Source organism: Lissotriton vulgaris, chromosome 2_1 (genome assembly GCF_964263255.1).
Source record: "Lissotriton vulgaris chromosome 2_1, aLisVul1.2, whole genome shotgun sequence".
Taxonomy (NCBI): Eukaryota; Metazoa; Chordata; class Amphibia; order Caudata; family Salamandridae; genus Lissotriton; species Lissotriton vulgaris.
This window is the reverse complement of record NC_141687.1, coordinates 59,044,477-59,058,162: the sequence shown is the minus strand read 5'-3', so window position 1 is coordinate 59,058,162 and position 13,686 is coordinate 59,044,477. Positions and strand designations below refer to the sequence as shown.

General features: G+C 42.6%; 1 protein-coding gene across 1 annotated transcript in view; it reads left to right on the top strand.

The window, feature by feature from the left end:
* The window catches only part of PLCD4 (phospholipase C delta 4), a 380,183-nt gene that overhangs the window by 285,952 nt on the left and 80,545 nt on the right, over positions 1 to 13,686 (top strand). The window contains exon 11 of the mRNA XM_086954454.1: positions 3,172 to 3,381. Coding sequence (XP_086810580.1) covers positions 3,172 to 3,381 — 210 coding nt within the window. The remainder of the gene's footprint in view (positions 1 to 3,171; positions 3,382 to 13,686) is intronic.

Below are 13,686 nucleotides of genomic sequence, written 5' to 3'. Positions count from 1 at the left end.
TACTACTTAACATCATAACTTAAATAAAGTAACTTGCTTAATCAGCAAGGAAGTTCTAGCTCCTTTTATGAATACATCACAGCACTTTTAGTAGGGCTTTCAATACTTTTAATTGGAGAGCACCAGAGCTTTTAGTAGGTATTCTAAGATAGGGAGAACTTGAACCGTTACATCCTGTACTTTTATATTTCCATTTCAAACTGGAGTCCACATCTCACTCTTGCATTACATGCAGTTGCAATTTGCAGCTTGTTTACATGTTAACTGCGCTGCTGCCCCCCAAAGCTTTAGAGCTTCTAGAGAGTGACCTGCATCACATTTTTTGGATATTATGAAGCTAAAAGTGACAGTTCTTAATGAATGACAAAAGTTGTTTGGAAAAAGTTAATGACGAATCAAAGATACTTCCAAGACATCACAGTAGGGGAGAAAAGTGAAAAGGAGTAGAATTAAAGTAAATAGGAGTAGGTATAGTTTATGAGGCAGGTGAAAAGTCAATCTCAGTTGTTTTTGGATTACGTCTTGGGAACTGCAACACCATCCAGTTGTAATGGAAGAAAGACAAGAGGGGATCAGTGAAGGCAGAAAATAAATAATAGATGTGAATGTCATCAGTACAGCAATGTGAAATGAAAAGGTCATAGAACCTAATGCAGTGGTATACAAATGAAGCAGTAGTAGAGCAAGGAGAACAGGGTGGGGAGAAATGACAACTCCTTTCTTGCACATTGAAAACTAATGATCAGTAGTAAGTTGAAAGAATGACAACAATTAAGAGCAGTGCCAGATTTGAGTGATCCACCGTGTGAAAATCAGCAGAGAGACTGAGGAGAAAAAGAGCAGAAGATTGATTATTGTGGAATGTGAATTAAAGAGTTAGTACAGAAAGTATCTTGGACTAGAATGACCAGGACGAAAACCAGATTGAACAAAAGGGAAAAGATTATTAGCTTAGACAAAAGAAAAGTTGACAACACACAATACTTTCCAGTAACATAGAGCAGAAAGTCTGCAGAGCTGTTTCGTATGGAAAGCGGAAGGCAGCTAGTTATGCTCACTTTCAAGCCTTTATTCCTAATCACTCTAACAACCCACAAGGTCTGCATTATACTCTTAGTAATCCAAGTATTCCTATCTTGCTTGTCTTTCTCTGTGGGATATATATTTCAAGAGACCTAATGCCGCTTCTCTGGCACATAGCGCCTGGAAAAGCAGCGATTTTTTTAACTCACTATTAACAAGGACTCGCTGTAGCTTGGGTTTCCTTGAGTTAGCTGCATTTTTTTTCTACTTTGCATGTCAGCGTTATTTATCGCTAATGACATGCATAGTAGGCGTTCCTCACCGAATCCACATGGAATCCATCTCCAGAACCAACATCGCTCTACTAACAACGCAGGTCAAGCAATAAAAAAAGCTGTGTTAACTGCGTTTATCGCTGTAATCTAACGTCAGGTAAAATCCTGACTTAGCTTTCTTTTTAATGTGAGCTACGCGCGTTTAGTGATAATTATCACTTGTGCCTGTTAATATGGGCTATGGGGGCATATTATCAAGAACGGAGTTAAGATTATCCCCGCTTTAGTGGCAGGAAACGGCCGCTAAAGTAGTAATAATGGGCTTGATAATATGCCGTAGAGAATTCTCATAGAAGCCCATGTTCACACCAGAACATGGGCTTCTATGGGAATTCACAAGGGCATATTATCAAGCCCGTTATCGCCGCTTAAGCGGCAGTTTCCTGCCGCTAAAGCGGTGATAATTTCAACGCCGTTTCTGGATAATAAACCCCTTAGTTCTTTAATGTTCATGACTTTCCTCTTATTTCTCTTACAAATTCTGTGACATCCAATATTATTTTTCTCTCGTTTCTTGAACTCCTCTTTTTTCTCTCCTTTAAATCCTTCTACCCAACCATCTCTTTCTGTGCTCCTTTGACACATCTATAGTCTTTGAAGACAACATCATTTTCTTCTGGCCCTACTGCCTCTCCCATTGATGATTCCCATTCTCATGGTGAATTCAATCTCATCTCATCTCTTATCTAAAAACTATTTAGCAACTTCCTTTTATATGGTATCTTTTTGTGTTTTCTGTAAATCTTCAGTTCTCCCTCTGCTCTAATAAATGTTGATTATTCTTACTATCTTTCTAATTTACCGCTGATTTCTCTTCTCCCATATTTATGTAAAATACTTTAACATATAGCTCACAGTGAGCTCACCTAGTTTCTGCGTACTCATTTCTTTTCACCTGTTCAATCTGGCTTCTGTACTGTTTACCCTAAAGAAACTGCTTTACTCTGTTTCCAATACTCTTCATCAAGCCAGGCATAATAAACCTTCCTCTTTTCTAATCTAACTAAACCTGTCTGTACCTTTTGAAAGGGTGGATCACCATAGTTTTCAGGATATTCTTTTCTACACTAGGGATCACTGACTGAACTTGTAATTTATGTCAGTATTATCTCTCCAATGCACCATTTCCTCTTCTTGAAAATATTCTCTGTTGGTATTTCACTCTCATCACCATGGTATCAACCAGGGGAATTTTCTTGGTTCACTGTTATTCTCTGCTTGTACCATCCCGTTACTCTCCATTATCTCTTATTAAGGGTTTGTGCCTCGTTCTACAGGGACAATTCCCAATATTTATTTTCATTATCCCCATTCTTACTTTCACTTCACACCCAAGGTTCTGCTTCTCTTTCCTGCTTCGACATAAGTTCTTCCCATCTGTCTAATGTTTACCCACCATCTAAATGATTTTTCTCTACTCTAGCATGCAATCTTGATTTTGTATTTGACTCCACACGTTATAAGGAGGCCTATTTACAAGAGTTTATCGCCACAGGAACATCACTTTTTGTGGCTTTCCTTTGGCGATAAGCTCTTTGTCTTATGTACAAGGCAGCATTAAGTCGCTTAACGTGGCTTAACACAGCCTTGTAAATAAGGCACCCTTTCACACTACAGTTAGTGTGAAAGGGCAGGCAAGGGTTGTTGCAGTGGGCATTCCGCTGCAACACACATTGATTTTGATGCTGCTCTCTATTTACAATGGTGGTGTAATGATGGGGCAGGGAGAGGTGCCCCGCTGCATGTGATGCACCTTGTGCCGTTGATGATGTCCCAACAGAATTGACTTCTTTTCTTTCAATTTGTATTTTAGCAGCTGAGCGGAAAAATCCTTTTGAAGGGAAAGAAGATTGGGAATCTGCATGACTGTGCGGCTGGGCTGAGCAACGCAGCATGCTCAGGGGAGGACACGGGTGAAGATGAAGAGGCGGAAATGGGCAGTCCCAGTAGTGGAAGGAGAGGCAAAGGAAGGACAACGTCCCCTTCTTCTCCGCATCGTACCACATCACCAGGTAGGGCAAAGGTAAGATAACTAACTAGGTAACCCCATCCATCCAGCCATGTCCTTATTTCCAATGAGTTCCATCTGCTGCCACAATCACCACACTATCATACTCATATCACTTGTGGTCACTTACGCTTCAAACTCACGCCCCAGCAATCTCTTCTAGCCACTCACAATTCATGACTCTTATTATAGCCAGACCTTCTTTCAGCCAATGCCCCAACAGCTCCCCCGCCATCCTCCATACTCCATCCATCCTCACTGTGTCTCAGGCCTGCATTCTCCATTTACAGTTTGCACTTACACCAACATCGTATACGGCTTCTGCCACTCCATAGCGGTAAAAGTACTTTTGCTACTGGACACTTCCACTCAAAGGGCCCGATTCACAGAACTAACTTAAGACAAAATCCCAAACTTACTGCTTTTGGTATTCACAGAAGTTAGAAGTTAGGATTTTGTCTTAAGTTTGTCTTAAGACAGACTTAAGATAAAATCCTAACTTAAGTCTATCTTAAGTCTGTCTTAAGACAAACTTAAGACAAAATCCTAACTTCTGTGAATACCAAAAGTAGTAAGTTTAGGATTTCGTCTTAAGTTAGTTCTGTGAATCGGGCCCAAAGTATCTTCACCTTGGTTTCCGTACAGATGCATGGGTATAACTAGTGGCAGCTGGAGACATGTGAAAGTGGCGGGATGTAAACATCTTAAATATTTGATATTTTGTCATAATATGTTTGTGGCTGTAAAAAATTATTTGTTGGAATCTCTTTATGGCATTTTGGTGGTTATCTCTTACAGTAACAGCTTATATGACAATACAGTAAACACCATATATATCATCTGCTTCTGAATATAACAGGTGCATACCTCATATGTAGAATTAAGCAAATGACAATTTCAGTATGGAGCCAGGATTACCGAAGGCAATTGCCCCCTTCTTGAAAGGCATTTTTGCAATTGTAAAAAATATGAGGCATAATACTGTACTTATTGGCAGGTTGTACAGTGCCCCAAGTGATGTATTTCCTACTTGCTCACATGCTTGTGTCTTCTTTGCATCAGCTGATAAGCACTGACAGGTGAAAGATCGTGAGGAGCTCCCAGGGTGTTGGGAGGGTGGGGGATGCACATGGTCGTACCTATGGCACCCCCCTGCATTTGCATGAACAAGGTGGCAGGCGCCGCGCAGTGCCTGCCACTTTGCGCATGCAAATGCACGACATGCATTTCTGACATTGCGACGGGTGCTGCAGCACCACCCGCCGCAATGTTAGGAATGTGCGATGCGCCCACCAGTGTGGCAGGGGCCTCATAATGCGTATGGCGGGAGCGCCGCACCTATGGCAGGCGGTCCCCTAGCTCTGTCGGTTTGGAAATGGAGTTCCCGTTAGTGTGGCCACTTTTCTATTTCCCGTTCTACGCCCAAAGGCTGTATGCAGTGCATATTCGGTGCCATCTTGGGCGTGATACTATAGATACACGTAGACAAAAAGAGAGAAAAGGAGAGCCGAAGATAAATAGAGAGTGAAAGAGTAGGACTTAATTATATTCTCTACCTCCAGAAGACCAGGACATGATGCCGAGGCTCCTCTATGGGGGGTCGCACTCTTAGGTGGGCAAGTAAACCAGGTTTGGCAGCTCAAAGCTTTTAGCCACACTGAGTACTGGTACAGTGACAGCTGGTGATGAAAGCACATGGCGTTGTAGATTTCTCCCACAATAAATCTTAAGCACACAACTGTACCCATTGAATTACTGTTAAATAATGGAAATTCCATGCACAATATTTTGCATAAAAAATGTTTAAGCATGTTATTCTCCGTTGTTTACAGCAAACACAATGTACATTGTGTAAAGAATCAATCTGATGCTGCTGAAATGAACGAGGCCCCTAGATACTGTGTTGTTGGAACCAGGGCGCTGATCCCAGGCAGGTATCTCTTGGTGCCATTGGTAAACAACGGCTGTCCCAGGCTTTGTGCTCGGACCAAGTAACCCAATCTGCCTGTTGTGGGACCATAATGGGTCCTTCCTCCTCTTCATCACTGGGCCGATCACACACACACAATGACGTCCCTCAGCCGTGTCAGCGCAGCCAGGGAGTGGAGGGAAACTGTGTGTTCCTCGTGACAGAGCTCCTTCCAGTTCTCCTTTGTTGTAAGAAGATACTGGAAACTTTCAGAGGTCGAGGCCGGTGTATGACCTCACGAAGAGGTGAGCAGTAATTATATGTCCGCTTTAGAAACAAATATTACACAGCATTTAGGCTTTTAGAGAAACAAATACAAAATATTGTTTAATAAAGAGAGAAAAAGATAGATTAGAGCTATTGATAAATATAAATACTTTTGCAAGAGAGGGGTTGAGCATTGGAGCGGGTTCTGAGTTCAGACAAAAAGAGAGGGAGAGAGACAGGCAGACGAAGAAAGAAAGATACAGAGAACGATGAAAAGGAAGAGAGAATGTAGAGATTGGCAGAGGTGAGGCTGAAAAAATAAAGTGAAAAGAAAAATATGAATGGAAGAAGAAGCGGGATATAGAGATAAAGGAAGGAGAGGGAAGAACAAGAGACAGGAAGCCTGCCCGAGACAGACATGACATGAGAGGGAAAAGAAAGAGAGAGAGAGAGAGAGAGAGAGAGGGAAAACCTCTTCACATGGTGCATTCAGGCAATGACTCACATCGCTGACAGATGGGGGTTGAAAGGTCGCTTATATTAGCAACGATAAAACAGCATCATAATGCAATCAAATCACTTTCAATGAAAATACCCCGTCCCCGCCACCCCTCCATGATCCCCCAATGAAGTTTCCCCCATATCGGTCCCCCAATGAATTCTCCCCCATCTGGAACCTCTACCCCAATCCCTTATCTCTGTTTCTCTTCTGACCTAAGCTATTCTGCCTGCCCCAACCCTTCCTACCTGCCTCAATCCTGTCCCAATCTGCCCACCAAGAGAAAAAGGTGACAAATACCAATGAAACCAGGGGAAAAAGAACCAATAGGTAATTTGTACCTACAAAAAATATGCCTAAATGGGAGAGTAGGTGGGGCATAAAACAAGGGCGCTTCCTGCCTACCTGATGCTGGGACCCCCAACTGGCACTAATTAGAACACAGCGTTTGAAAACACCACCTTCTAAGGCAGGCGTCTCGCCTGCACGCTATCGCTCTTGGACGATACCACGCGCCCGAAGCTGCCCGGGGTGGACATTCTTTGAATGCCACCACCAAGCCCCCATCGGGCAATGACTCACTTTGCAAACCGTTGGGGGTTAAAAGGTCACTTTAATTAGCAACGATAAAACAGCACTTTCAATGAAAATACCCCGCCCCAATCACCCCTCCATGATCCTCTAATGAAATTTTCCCCATATCGATCCCCCAAGAGACTTCCCCGATGAATTTTTCCCCCATATAGATCCCAAATTCTCCCCCACCTGGAACCTCTACCCCAACCCCTTATCTCTGTTTCCCTTCTGACCTAAGCTATTCTGCCTGCCCCAACTCTTCCTACCTGCCTTAATCCAGTCCCAATCTGCCACCAGGAAAAAACCCTGAAAGGCGTTTTTCCTGTCCCCCCACGCCTTCTTTCTAACGTGTTTGAATTGAGACATAAGCACATATTGAGCCATAGCAAACCCCAAAAAACCATAGAATCATCACTGCAAGAAAACCGAGAATTCTTTAATATCATATATGACCCCAAAATAGAAGGAAAGCTGCTTGTGCAAACCTACAGCCCCACGGAGGCTGTAGGTTATCTTTTATATTTACAATGTACAATTCATTTGCAATAAAGTTTAATGTACACCATCCAATCTGAAAAATTGAAAATCATCTTTACTGATGTCATCATGCAATAACCAGGATATGTCGTTGATAAGGCAGAACTGGCGAAGTTCTCTGTTAAATTTTCGACGGGCCCTGTCAATGGCAGAAAACTTCTCTGTGCCTCTCAACACTCGCCTAGGTACGAGTGCAGTGACTACGACTTTTACATCGGGCCAAGAAAGCACGATTCTGTCTAAGTCACCTTTTACTTCAAGAAGTAGTCCCAGGCCAGACAATTTAACTAAATCATTTCCCCCAAAATCTATACTAATATAATAAAGAGAGAGCCCAAACCTTTGAGGCGGGTAATCTCAGGAACCACAGCACCAATCACAACACCCAATACAGCGTTGGAAAGGGCAGTTGCAGCAGAAGGACATAGGATATGCAGACGCCCACCATATACATTTAAAAGGTAAAAGAACTGTGCCAGCAAAGTAGTCCTTTGTGAGCGTGTCTGCGTTGTGCTGTGGGTTTGTGCTGGGGGGCGTGACAAACGCTGGGGGCGTGTGGTACGTTCCGCCCTTCATGCCATGTCTCATATCGTGTGCTGTGGGCGTGTGCTGGGGGTGTGGGCGTGTGCAGGGCGTGGAATTACGGGAAAAAAAAGCGAGCGTCGTGCCCAATATTTCATTGTTTTTTCTTCCAAGGTTCTGTACATTCCAGCTCCGGGTGTCCACCCTGCTCCCTTTAAATACCCCTGCACCCCATAATCATAACCCACCCTTACTCCTTAAAATACCCCAACACCCTTAAACACTAACCCTATAAATATACCCTGTACCCCAAAACCCAAACCTATCCCTAAACCCTAAAAATACCCCTGTACCCCAAAACCCAAACCTAGCCCTGAACCCTATAAATACCCCTGTACCTCAAAACCCAAACCTACCCTTGAACCCTAAAAATACCCCTGTACCCCAAAACCCAAACCTAGCCCTGAACCCTAAAAATACCCCTGTACCCCAAAACCCAAACGTACCCCTGAACCCTAAAATACCCCTGTACCCCAAAACCCAAAACTAGCCCTGAACCCTTAAAATACCCATGCACCCCAAAACCCAAACCTACCCCTGAACCCTAAAAAATACCCCTGTAACCCAAAACCCAAACCTAGCCCTGAACCATAAAAATACCCCTGTACCCCAAAACCCAAACCTAGTCCTGAACCCTTAAAATACCCCTGTACCCCAAAACCCAAACCTAGCCCTGAACCCTATAAATACCCCTGTACCTCAAAACCCAAAACTACCACTGAACCCTAAAAATACCCCTGTACCCCAAAACCCAAACCTAGCCCTGAACCCTAAAAATACCCCTGTACCCCAAAACCCAAACCTACCCCTGAACCCTAAAATACCCCTGTACCCCAAAACCCAAAACTAGCCCTGAACCCTTAAAATACCCATGTACCCCAAAACCCAAACCTACCCCTGAACCCTAAAAAATGCCCCTGTACCCCAAAATGCAAACCTAGCCCTGAACTCTAAAAATACCGCTGTACCCTAAAACCCAAACCTAGCCCTTAAACGTAAAAATACCCCTGTACCCCAAAACCCAAACCTACCCCTGAACCTAAAAATACCCCTATATCCCAAAACCCAAACCTAGCCCTGAACCCTAAAAATACCCCTGTACCCCAAAACCCATACCTATCCCTAAACCCTAAAGCTAGCCCTGTACCCCATAAACCAAAACTATATATGAACCCTTAAAATACCCAAACACCCCAAAACATATACCTCAGTACTCCAAAACATATACCCCTATACCCATACTTACCTTATCCAAACATAAAAAAACATGCTTTTACCATTCATGCATTTACAACGAATTTCGTTGTAAATGTATGCGTGGTAAAAGCATATAAAATGTAATCCCATGCGTTATAATGGCATTGCGGAGTCATGGTACTTTCGTAATGAAAGTATGCGGAGTGATGGTATGCGGAAAGAAAGTTGCGGAATAATGGGTGTTTACCCTCCCCCGGTAAGTACATTGGTGGCACGGCGGCCCACATCTCCAGCAACATACTCATATTTTTTCACCACCGATTTGAAAAATGCACAGGTCTCTCTCATTGATGGCCAGCACCGACATACACTTTTAGACACACCTCCCGCCACAAGTTCTAGAATTGCGAACTTTAGAGCTGGGGAGCTACGTTTGAATCTCGGCATCAGCTCAACATCCTGTGATTCCAGGCAAATCGCTTTGTCTCCCCGTGCCTACCACAAATGAATGTGTTCTTCTGTAATGTAAATTCATACCCGGACAACGTCGGGACGGGCTGCTAGTGAATTAATAAAACCTTAGGTAATGGCTTATAAGCTGCCAACTCATTCAAACTGGGTAATAGCTGACCCCACTTCATTCCGCTCTTACCATACCTAAAAATGTCCGTATCCTCAAAACTAAAACCTAAATTAATACCATAGTGGCTTCTGTCTGCTTGCTTGGCCACCCATCTGATGAAAGAATGTCCTATAATCCATACATTCGCCATGGATGGTGATGAAGGAATGTGGGGAACTAGAAAGAGATACATGATAGCAAGAACAAAATGGATTTTCAACATTCATTAAAACTTCTAACATATTTTAAACAACAATTCGATGACCAGCGACCAAGTCGACGCAGTTGCTGCAAGGAAAAACCCCTCCTGGCGGCCTTTGAAGCAGCTCCTATGAGAAATTAATGTGTGCCAAAATCTAGCGGATTCAATCCTAATGCAAGCAAGGATTTCCTTAATACCGCCAAAAGCTGGGAAGCAGTGAACTCGGAGACATCCTGGTGCTGAAAAATACAGTTGCTATTAGAGTAATGAGGAAATTCTTAAAAGTGTAACCAGGTAAACCATGGGCATTGCGGACCACTAAGTTTCCACGACATCACATTAGCCCCTTTACCTCTCTGATCTGTTTCAGATGACTCTAGATGGAATTTTATTAAATCCGCGGATGTTGATACAAGATATACCAAAGACGCAATGAATTTGCTCTTAAGAAGAGAGGAACCAGGATTCTGTTTTTATACAGCAACATTCCTTCTGAAAGCGATTCATATTAGGAAATCAATAATCTTTTGATACTTGATTGTAGGATCTTTAGGGCTTTTAAGTAATTTTTGCACTTGTACGTTTAAAGATTTGGACTACTCATGCTTACATAAATCCAGGGGGAGTATATGAATTATGTACTTATACAGCAACATTTTTACTGTAAGTGATATATACCAGGAAACTAATGACCTTGATATTCGATTGTATGATCTATAGGGCTTTTTAAGTAATTCCTGCACTTGTACTTTTTATGGATACGAACTACTTATGTTTACATATATTCAGGGGGAGTATACGAATTATGTATCTGTGCTTATTATATTGTTCTTATGTTTTTTCTTGATTCATATTTGTTACTATTTATGTATGGGTAACTTTTATCATTATTTTTGTGTATTGCTGTGAATAATGATAATAATGATGTATATTTGTTTTGCTTATATGGTTGATTCATTTAACCGAATAAAAGCTTCAAACTTGAATATCTTAGACCTTGAATAGACAGTTTTCCTAAAAGTTCAGATACCCTAAAGGCACCAAAAAATAACCATAACATGCAAAGTGTAAAAAGTGCAACTTCAAACTTGGAATAGCAAAGTGTAGGCAGCGTTGCTATAAGCCCTTCCAATAACTCAAAAGATATAGGTATGCGCATTATTGTCCCACATTTTTTTTTCACTTTAGACCAACCTAGTAATATTCTTCTGCCTAACTCGCCCATCGACGGGTCATAACCCCAAAGGCATTTTCCATAGAAAGTTATCCCTGAAAGCTTTCCTGTAATGGTGGTAGCTGCTATGTCTCTATCAATATTGCTCAGCACGAAAAACAGTATATCATCATTGCGTAGTAACAGTCCAAGGTGATTATTGTTACGACAAGCCGCACCTGACTGTAGGAATACCTCCCCAGCCCTCCTGTAAGCTAAGCGCGTGCTGATAGCAAGAAAGCGCTCTACCAACATCCTTATCTTCAGTCCACTAGCAGCCATAGCTCCTGAGGAATGGAGTCTTTTCTGGATCTGCTGAAGGTGCCAAACCACGGAATCTCTGCCACTGGGAACGAGATAACGCATCTGCTATATTATTGTCCATATCAGGAATATGCTTAACTCTAAAGATTATATTCAACATTAAGCTACTTAGCATGAAGCTCTGGAACAGCTGAAGCAGGCGTTTTCCCTTGCTTTCTGTCCCTTGACCAGATCAACCACAGTTTTGTTGTCAACGTGAAACAGCACCGATTTATTAGCTAGGAACTTGCCCAGACTGACAGTGCTACTATCAAGGGAAAAAACTCAAAGAATGCAATACTGCGCTTCTCAATGATCCAGTGCTGAGGCCAAGGCTCAGCGCACCATTTTCCATCCCAAAAAAGTCCAAAGCCATTTGCTCCGGAAGCATCAGAAAATATCTGTATAGACCACAGAAAATGCTTGTCAATGGACCTAATAGGAACACCATTAAAACTTTTCAGGAACATCAACCAGACCTCAAAATCTGCTCTCATGTGAAGAGATACTCTGACCCTATGATGAGGTAATGACACGCCAGCCATGGCAAAACTCAACCACCTGCAAAAAAGATCTCCCAGCTTTCACTACTCTTCAGGCAAAGTTCAAATGTCCTAACAACCGGTGCATCTCTAATAGAGACAGTTTTCATGACCCTGTAGCATAGTTCAGCAAATACACAATTTCTTGCACTTTTACCTTGGGTAACCTGGCTTCCATTTTTTGTGTATCAATCTCTATGCCTAGGAATATTAGACATGTCTCTGGACCCTCTGTTTTCTCTATTGTCAATGGCACTCCCAACTCCTGCATCACAGCTTTGAAACATTGGAGGGCCCTACCGCATAGTTGTAAACCTCTTTGACCAACAAAAAGAAAATAGTCCAAATAATGAGACACCTGCATGTAGCCTGACCTGAATGAGAAAAGCCATTGTAAGAAAGAACTGAGATCTTGAAGCAGTCAACAGGATACTGCCCAACCCATAGGTAACACTTTGTCAACAAAGAAATGACCTTGGAAATGTATGTCCAGTACCTCAAAGTCTTGGGGATGTACTGGAAGTAACCTAAAAGCTGACTTTATATCACATTTTGCCAACTCCGCTCCTAAGCCGGCCTTTACAAATAACTGCAGAGCTATGCCCACTGAGGTGAATTGCACTACAGTGTCCTCTTTTGCTATGAAATTCTTCACCGACAGTCCTTGAGGCCAAGATAGATGTTGAATCATATGGAATCCTCCCTGCGTCTTCTTAGGAACCACTCCTAAAGGGGAAACAATAAGATTGGGAAAAGGCCTAGAAAAGAAGGGGGCAGCTATCCTACCTTCAGCAATTTCAGGGTATAACATGTTAGCTATCACTTGTGGTAATTGCTTAGCAGATTTTAAATTTTGCGCAAACCTGCGTTGCCTGGGACCTTTATAACTAAGTTTGAAGCCCTCTTTAAACCCCCACTGCAATTTTAAAGCTTTCTCTCTGAGGGGTTAAAACCTGAGCCACTTGCACAAATTGGGAATATCAATTGGTGTAACCACCTTTGAAAGGAGGCTGGACAGGGGAGCCTCTGCCTCTGCCCTGACCTGTATAAAAGCTGGATGTTTGTTAAAACATTGTAACACGGCATGTTTTCCCACACATTCCGAGCATTCATGCCTGTATTTGCATGGATATGTTTGACAAAAACCCCTGTTAAAATTCCAGAAGACTCCTGTGGCATAAGTTGTGTTTTTTGCCCATGATCCCACCCCTCCCGGAGTGGGTCTACTAAGAAAGGGCCGGGGAGTAACCGCTAACCCACTGGCGGTACGCAATGCAGGAGGAGGCCTCTGGGGATACATCCACTGAACCCACAACTCGTTATCAACTTCACCCCAAGGTTTCTCGGGAATTAGCACTAAACGAGCTCTGAACTCCTCATCATAGTGTAACCATGCAAAACCCCCAAATTTTGCCTGAGCCTTTCTAATTGTGTCCCAATATTTTAGAATCGAGACCGAACGGTCTGGAAACTTTTCACAGTAAACAATCGCAAAAATCAGAAATGCTGAAGTCCAGGAATCAATGTTAGTGGGAACCCTGGGTCTCCTCAATAGCTCCTATGCCTCTACCCTTGAACCTTCTTTAGATTGGAGCTCTCTATGCAGTATTTTAAAAACATCTACAAATTCCCCGTTCAAAATCTTGTCTTTAGTATGTTTATATAGATATGAACCTAAGGGCATGGACCCACCCATGTAGGGCAACCTCTTTAAACTCTTGTTTTTTTCTTTGCCATCTTCCGTAGAAACTGAGCCAGATGCCTTATCTGGAAACTTATCTGTCTTAGGGGATACCTGCTCTTGTAACTTTGTAGATTCGCAATGACAACAGACCTTAGCATCCGTGACTTTTTCAGGAACTGTGATTGCT